The sequence below is a fragment of the Notolabrus celidotus genome, chromosome 12 (genome assembly GCF_009762535.1).
Source record: "Notolabrus celidotus isolate fNotCel1 chromosome 12, fNotCel1.pri, whole genome shotgun sequence".
In the NCBI taxonomy this organism is placed as follows: Eukaryota; Metazoa; Chordata; class Actinopteri; order Labriformes; family Labridae; genus Notolabrus; species Notolabrus celidotus.
In genome coordinates, this window is record NC_048283.1 from 16413049 (window position 1) to 16421976 (window position 8928).

Below are 8928 nucleotides of genomic sequence, written 5' to 3' on the forward strand. Positions count from 1 at the left end.
AAGCCAGAAACCATGATAAGAAATTAGAAAGGATGGTGGTGGTATTATTCTGAGAAATAAAACTACCAAATATTGTCTCAATGCCAAGTTTACCATTTCAGTCAGACAACTCACGTTTGAATTGTTTATTGTAGCAGCAGATACATATTACATGTTTGGCGCCCATGCTCCGGCCTCATCACTCCCTGCTGATAAGTTTACATGAGGAGTGATGAGCAAAACATACTTAACACCCCTGGAGCCTGCAGGTGGATGCTGGGGTAGCAGTGGGGATGAAAGAAAATTCAGCAATAGGCATGCAGGCAGCAGAGGCGTTGACAGGCAGAAGGAGAGATGGGAGATTTTCCTAATTTAAAAAGACCGCCAATTTGAGAGGCAGAGGGCAGGACTGGATGATGGTTATGAGAGTGGGACCTGTGACATGTGTATAGCAGTGCAGCTCAAGTTGTCTGCCAGAAGTAGCTCGCAGGTGTCGCTCCATTTATGAACATTTATTTTGGGGTTTCTGTGACTTTTATCAAAGATAATTTTTGTTGTTTGTTTCTTTTTTTCTTGCAAATTTATTGCCTCATGCTCTGAAATGAGATGTGTTGTTCCTTGGAAGAATTACCCATGAGGTCTCTTTTCCTCAGTAAATTAAAGATTAGAGTACTCTTCAACAAGAGTACCCTCCACCCAAACCCTTTTTTCAGCTTTAGGAGACTATCATAAAAGTTATTTCTATAGTTAAGATTACACCATATCATTGTAGTCTTATTTTGCTAAGGACCTCCTCTCTCTCTCTCTCTCTCTCTCTCTCTCTCTCTCTCTCTCTCTCCTCTCTCTCTCTCTCTCTCTCTCTCTCTCTGTTACTGCAGGATGTTCCTGACCAGAGGAGTCTGGAGTATCCTAAGCTGTATGAGCCTGGGCAGCTCAATCTCCTCTTCAACAAGAGAGAGTTCTTTATATGCATCGCCCAGGGCATCTACACATCAGTGGTGCTGTTTTTTGTCCCGTGTGCAGTTCTGTCTGATGCCACTCAGAGCACCGGAGTGCCCCTTGCTGATTACCAGACCTTTTCAGTCACCACAGCAACGGCTCTGGTTATTGTAGTGAGTGTACAGGTGAGTTAGATCTGAGTTGTGTTTACATTGTGCTTTGGGAATTAAGATATACCAGCAGATAACAAACAAGTGTGGCTAGTAACCTATAATGAGTGACAAAAAAATCATACAACCCCACTTCAAACACAATAAAAAAATCCCTGTAAGAAGCAGAACCCGGGCTTGTTTCATCGTCATATAACTGAAAAACAACTGTCCGGTATTTTTTAAGTTTTCAAACCCGTAGTTAGCAGCAGAGACCGGTAATTTCCCCGTAGCCCGTAGCAGTAAGAAGCCTTTTTTTACCCTCCGGGGGGGCGTCCCATTAGTGCGTGAAAACTATGAACAGGAGCTTTGTGAATCTGTGCTTGATTACTCTACTTCACAGACGTAGATGACGTAATGGTTGTGCCACTAGAAACTGAAATTGAATTGTAAAACTGAATCTGAATTTTGCGAACTGAAATTGAATTTTTTATTTTTGAATTTAAGGAAAATAGAGAGTTGAATTTTCAAGTAGGTTAAATACAATTTCAAATCAAATAAATTCAGTTTCAAAACATTAATTTCAGTTTCAAATCAATTTCAGTTTCTAGTGGCACAAATCTCAGCTCATATTTATATACTGCATCAAAACTCTGTGATTCCTGAGAAGAATCTGGAACATATTCGAGACATATAGAGATTTGTTAATGTGCTTTGTATCAGGAAACATACTGAGCATATAATACATTGTGTCCTGATATGTCAAATGTCACCTACACATTAAATAAAATATCCCAATATGCCTCATGTCATATCTTGACCTATATCGACTCAGTTTTTGCTTGGAGTATTTTGTCTTGAAGCACAAAATATTGAGCTTACATCAGTAATGCGATGTGTGTGGCATTCAAATTATAGTGTCAATATTACCAGAACAACTCTATATTCTGATGATATCAAAGTGGTCCCATCTCACAGATCAGATATGCTCTAGATATTTTACAATGCCATGGTTGGACTGTATCGAGTACAGGTTTCATCATATACAGGGCATACTTAGAAATATCAGGGCAAAAACATCCCTGGATTCTGAGGGTATTTTGCACAATGAAAAGTACTGTTTATAACTTCCTTCTTTCTGTTTCACCATCATGTATTCACTGTGCACCTTTGCTTTATTTTGTATATGTCTATGTTTCTCTAGATTGCTCTTGACACAGGCTTCTGGACGGTTATCAACCACGTGTTTGTGTGGGGCTCTCTGGGCTGCTTCTTCGCCATTATGATCGCTCTGCACAGTCAGACCCTCTTCAGGATCTTTCCCAACCAGTTCCACTTTGTAGGTCGGTCTCACGTCCTCCGTTTGTCTTGCCACATATGTGCACACACTCACAGATCCAGGCACACACCCACTAGGGCAAAAACACTGTTTTTTGCTGTAGCTGTTATTTCACAGCAGAGCAAAAAATGAACAAAAGAGTTCTAGCTGTTACGAAAAGACAAGATTGAATATAACTTAATTAGAAGAAAGTTTAAATAACACTTCTGATCATGTAAAAGGAATATTGCATGTAATAAAACATATTACACATGACGTTGAAAACTTAATATCATGTAAAATATTGTTTAAGAACTTTTGCACTATTAAAGGGTTGGTAGTCACGGAAAACTAGCATGAATTTGAATGTAGCATTTCCTCATGACTCCATCTAACCCCTCCCCTCGGAGCTCCTCCAAAACAAACATGGCTATTGTTAGTACTCACAGCGATATCAGGAGAAAAGTTATAATACATTTAATACTGTAACAGCTCTACTGTGTGTTAAACGTGTTCAGTGTAGATGTTCTTAATTCCTACAGTGTTGACAGTCAGTGAAGGCATCAGGAGAGGTGTAGAGTGTGCGAGCGGTAGAGAGGAGAGACAAGAGGAGAAGTTCATCCTTCATTCAAACATTGATTGTTGCTTTGTTGGTTGGCGTGTTCACGCAGACAGTGAACGGTTAGTAAAGATCAACATGTTCACGAATCAGCTCGTCATCCCTACAGCGTCGGGACGGACGTTACAATACATAAAAAATTCTGTAGGACTTACTAAATGTCATTCATTCTTTTGCTTGTCAGAGCCTCTGTGGTGAGAGCTTTTTAGACTCTGATCTGGACTACAGTCCTGAGCAAAGCACCTCATCGGGTCAGAGGGGACAGGCCCGATGTCGAGCGAGAGGGGCAGTAAATAGAGGCAGGGGAAGCAGAGGCAGGGGACGGGGAGTGCACGCTGGGGAAATGTACACGCAGGAGGCGGGTAGAACAGCAGGACGGGATTTGATTGGTTTAAAATTTTGGACCCCAAAATTGGTGATTGGTTGGTGTTTTCCCAGGTTTACTCCGGCTGCAGATAGCAGCTTTTTTTCACTCTTTTTTAAGAACACATTATGTATTGATTACCATCAGGACAGAAAGATCATTTTGACCAGTATAACAAAAAGTGTATCTAAATGTGACTACCAACCCCAGCTTTAAGGTAGGCTTAATAAACGTGTGTTAAGAAAGTGAAGTAAAGAACCTATGATCTACAAAAACATATTTGTTTTCTTAAATACTCCAAATTCCTTATGTTTTAATGTGTTTTTATGTCTCTTGTTTATTTGTGAGTATAGGTAGTGCCCAGAGCACGTTATTGCAACCAGTCGTGTGGTTAACTATTGCACTGGCAACAGCAATATGCATAGTTCCAGTTTTGGCATTCCGCTTTCTCAAGGTGGACCTGAAACCTCAGCTCTCAGACACGGTGAGAAAACACACAAACACATATGTGTTTTTTTTTTCCTCCTCTCTAACATATGTTTGTGTCATCTTCCCAACATGTCAGTCTTACGTAAATCTCAGCCAATGATTAACTGCACGCTTACAAACAGTTCATGCGAATGTTGATGGGCTCATGCTTAACGTCAGTGCCCTAATGCACTTTGAACACGCCGCAAATATTGACTTAGTCAGTTACCCGAAATTACCTCAGTTGCTTTTAGTGCATGATTTTTAAGCACATTGTGTTCCCCTGTGAGTCACTGTGTCTCAAATGAGCTGTATCCAACTGAAGCAGCAGTCAGGGTAGTGTGACGAAGTTCCTTTTTGAATGATTTGTTTCTGTTTCTGGTTACTATTTATAGTATACACTGTAGCAGAGAAAAATGTAGGGACCTTAAAGAAATTCCCCTCTGCGGTAACTTGTTATGTTAGACTAGCACACAAAGTCAAGGCCATAAAAAAAAACTTCTGTCAAGTAGTTTGTAGTTAATCTAATATTATTACTGGTAAATATGCAGGGGAAAAACTCAAATGATGGCTAAAGATCAAAGAATAAAGGTCTTGTAGAATAATCTAGCAACCCCTAATTTATGAGGCTTAGTTTTGCACATAAACTCAAATGTAATTGGTGCCATATAGGACGATTGTTGTAAAGAGCTGCTGGATCAAAGTATGTAAGTACATTTTATGGCGCATTCATAAAAAGGTCCTGCAGAAAAAATGTTAAAACTGTTCAACTATCAGCTGAGATCAGTGACAGAAATTACAAACTAGCAATGTGGCATCCAGGAAGCAGCTGGCAACACTTTTCAGGCAGTGAGACAAAAATTCACAGATTTAGAGTTGAGCTATCGAGATCATAACAACATTGATGTAACATTCTGTAAACATGTTAAATACTTCTGTAAAGTCAGGTATTTAATTATGGGGATCTATGGGATTTCATTACCTTTGGAGCCATCCTCAGGTGGCGATTAGCAAAACAGCTACATCTGTCAGGAAAAGCCCAGCAGCACTTCTGAAGCTCACCAATGAACACAGAGTTTTAGATTTGTTTAACATTTACTAAATCAGGCATCCGTAAACAAAAAATTGCCAGGTAACAGTGGTTCAAGTAGTGTACTACTTATTTTCAAGTTGCAGCGAGTCCCTTCAGATTTGATCCAAATAATATGAATACACAAATATGCTTATAATACAATGCACTAATATACGATACTATATGATACAATATGACACCACTTGATACAATCTCAAGGAAACAGTATAACACGACAGGATATAACACTACACTACAATAAAACATGATATAATATGATGGTTAACTATACGATACAATACTATGCAATACAAAACAATATGATAAGAAGAGATACAACATGATACAATGCAATTCTGTAGGTAGCATAGCATTTCATACCATACAACACGATACCGTACGATACGATACCATACAATGGTATTAATTATATAATGGTAATGGTATTAATGGTATTATTATATAAAACAGAACTATATGAAACTTTATGATATGATATGACAGGATATGATATGATACGATACAATACAATCAACATTATATAAAAAGTTACAACTTGACATAAAACAACAGGACACAATCCTACATGTTATGACACATTACAACATGATACGATACATTAGTATACAATATGATACAACACAATATACAGTAGCTTATTGTTCCTCTAGAGCAGGGGTTCCCAAAGTGTGGGTCGAGACCCCCTGGGGGGTTGTGAGATGTGCTCTAGAATGTTTCCTTTTTTTTAAGTTATCTAAAAATAGTACATTTTACCCATTATAGGAAAAACTATTCACAAAAATTGTAGCTAAACTTGAAATAAACATTGAAAATAGAAAATGTAATGAGTTATCTGCCTTTCTTTTTGCCAGATGACTCCTAAGTTTAGGGTTAGTGAACAGTTAATCACCAAAAGCATCAGTAGCTGTAGATTAATTCATAACAGCACAGGAAACATAGACACATGCTCATATAGGTAGGCTAATTTTCTGCAGACCAGCTACATGAAGACACATTAAATCACTTTGAGGGACAGTGAGTCTTTGGCACCTATATTTTTGGGGTCATGGGCTGAAAAGTTTGGGAACCCCTGCTCTAGAGTAATCCCCTTTTAGACTCCAGTGCAGTGTACCTTAAGCTGACTCCACAATAGATACAATTTGATAAGACACAATGTCATACAATAAGACACAATATGATTTAATAGAATATAAAATGTAATATGATACGATAGAGTTAGTTCTTTCTTCAGAGAAATGTGTTTTTCAGACTTGGATGCTGTGTACATTAAGCTCCCTCCAGCCTCCATAGTTGCTTTTAGGAATTACAACATCTTTAATTAAAAACAATTAATGAATTAACAGAGTAGCACATTTCTGAAGACATGTACAAATAACATATGTTACAAACTGCCTTTACTGATCATGTTACACATGAACACATCGATTCTAAGTGAAAGAGATGAAAACATATTGGAGCTACACCCTGCAGTCTCTAGACCCAGTTTAACAGCTTGTGGTGGTTTAGGCTTCAAAGGTGCATTCCCTTTTTCATTTACCATTAATGTTTTTTGCATTATCGTCTTCTCGTCATTATTTTGCTAACAGAATTTGGGAAAGCAATCTGTTCAGTTCAGCCTGAAGCTTCTTTGCAAACATGCCAACAACATGTCACCGAGTGAAACCATAACACCCTGTTTCTTGTGCTCTGTTCCTTCTCCAGGTGCGTTACACTCAGCTTGTGCGTCAGAAGAAGAGAAAGCCTGTGAGTCGGAGCGTGGCAGGGGCATGGCGTGGGGCGGGCAGTGTGTCAGAGGGCCGTCTGGGTGCTCGTGGTGGTTCCAGGAGATCAGGCTACGCTTTTGCTCACCAGGAAGGATTTGGAGAGCTGATCACCTCAGGGAAGAACATGAGGCTGTCATCTCTGGCCCTGGCCACCTTTGCGTCCAGACACAGCTCCAGCTGGATCGACACGCTGCGCAGGAAGAAATACACTCACACTCCTCCCAGTGCCTCTGGTGAGTGCAGCCCAGCTCCCAGTACTCTGTCTGGGTCAGTTCCGCCACTCTCAAACTCCTCTTCTGTTCTGGGTGGCTCACAAGACACACCAATCGAGGAGGAAACAGGCACAGCAACAGCCCACAAATCACAGACTGTTCTTACTTCATCGGCACAAACCACACCAGCTTTAGCATCTGATTCAGAGTCAGCCACACATCAGGGCTCTCCTCAGGTGCCCTGTGCTGGTGCCCTCACCACAACAGCAGTGAGGACCAATGGAGGAGACTCACCCGGTGGATGGACAATTACTCTTAGTACTGTGCAGGTGAGCTAACTTTGTTTCTATTCATGTAAGAACACATTTTTAACCTTACACAGACTTACAGTTGAGTGTTCCTTTCTCCAACAGGAAGCTCTGTTTGGTTGGAGAGCTCGTGCTGCTGCATGTAACAGCCCAGGTTCAGCCTCATTTGCCAAGGACAACAACCAGACTGAGTGAAGGATTGGACATACATGAAAGGATGATTTGTTCACATACAGGATGGGCCATTGTGTGCTTTCCTGGAGTGAGATGAGAGCTCATAGACTGTAATGATAACATTTACCAACACTGTGCTCTTCTCTCTCATCCCAACTAAAAGTTCTTTAATCGATCACTAAAATTCAAGTCATCAAAAGAAGTGATACTTCTTAATTACATAGACCAGATATGAACTGAGATTTGATGGGGGTATACATGTATCCACAATAAAAGACAGCTGTGCTAATAAGTGCGGTTTACAGTGTATTACAGGAGGTGAGCAGCTGGCTCTGAAAACATGTCAAGGTGACTTCCTAATACTGATCTTAAAGAATGTGTCCACCTGTCATTTCACATAGTTTAGCAGATCTCTCAGAATCAATAATGGAATAAATAAACAGACGAAAAGCAGCAAGTTCTAAAAATAAATGTCAAGGTCACTTCTTATTTACGACCAAAAGATTGTTTCCACTTGTCATTTCCAAGCTTTGCTGCATCTCTGTAAATCAATGATGGGTTAAATGAACAAGCAAATAACAACGTTTTTAAGATTTGAAGTGCAGCAGTTTTTTTATCCTGAAGATATCCTCAAGCCTCTGTTGACTATAGTTCTCAGTGAGAACGTTACTTTAAGTTACAGAGCACTGCAAGACTGTTGCAAACCTTGGTCTTTTTTTTTCCTTCATTGATCTGTTTTCTTACTTGTTATACCTCAACTTGAAATGCTTTCCTTTCTATTTTGCATCATATTGATGTGTTGAATATTGGCCTAATTGAGTTGCACCTTAATGTAAGCTCTCAGTGTGTTTTCTCTTTGTGGCCCGACAATGGGCCACATTGTGCTACTTAATCAAAATGTAATGTTACGTACTATCACAGATTTAAAAACCAAGTTAAAAGACAAACTGCCTTTAGGTTACACCTGGTAGAAACTCTGAAAATGAAAACCAGGCTGTAATGAACATTTAACGATGGTTTGTCTAATCCCCAGTCATTTAGTACTTGTTATTTTATGTTAACAATGTGCTTATTCATACTGTATACTGTACCCTCAGTAAAGTGCTTTACATTTTTATTTTTATTTGTTCATGAATAAAGGTTGAAGGTGTATGGAGATAATCATGCCTTAAAAATGCTGAAATGTTTCCCCTGCTTGTTTATTTGTTTGTTTTTTGATAATAAGTTGCTGAAGAACTACACTTGTGATGAAAATGCTCCCTTAAAATACTAAGCTCTGACTTGGACTTAGGTGAGATGATAATGCAGTCAGTAACCCTCCTGTTATGTTCGTTTCTCTGGGACAGCAATAATTTTCCTGGGTCAATTTGACCCAGTGCATATTCAATTATCCAAAAGTGTCAGAACCCCAAAAAATCCCAATTAGATTTTTTAAATCTAATTTTTAACTCCATTACCAACCATTTAAATCAAGATTTAGTTCATTGGTGTTCTTTAACTCTCACAGATCATGGTTCAATGAGGATAACTCACTCAGATTTT

At 39.2% G+C, this 8928-nt stretch overlaps 1 protein-coding gene across 2 annotated transcripts in view; it reads left to right on the plus strand.

Annotated features, from left to right (window-relative positions):
- The window catches only part of atp8b2 (ATPase phospholipid transporting 8B2), a 32552-nt gene extending 23983 nt beyond the window's left edge, over positions 1-8569 (plus strand). For both annotated transcript variants that reach the window (XM_034696982.1, XM_034696981.1), the window contains 5 exons: positions 858-1103; positions 2272-2410; positions 3722-3852; positions 6631-7233; positions 7318-8569. In XM_034696982.1, the coding sequence (XP_034552873.1) occupies positions 858-1103; positions 2272-2410; positions 3722-3852; positions 6631-7233; positions 7318-7407 (1209 nt within the window). In that variant the 3' untranslated portion in view covers positions 7408-8569. The remainder of the gene's footprint in view (positions 1-857; positions 1104-2271; positions 2411-3721; positions 3853-6630; positions 7234-7317) is intronic.
- Positions 8570-8928: the final 359 nt, after the last annotated feature.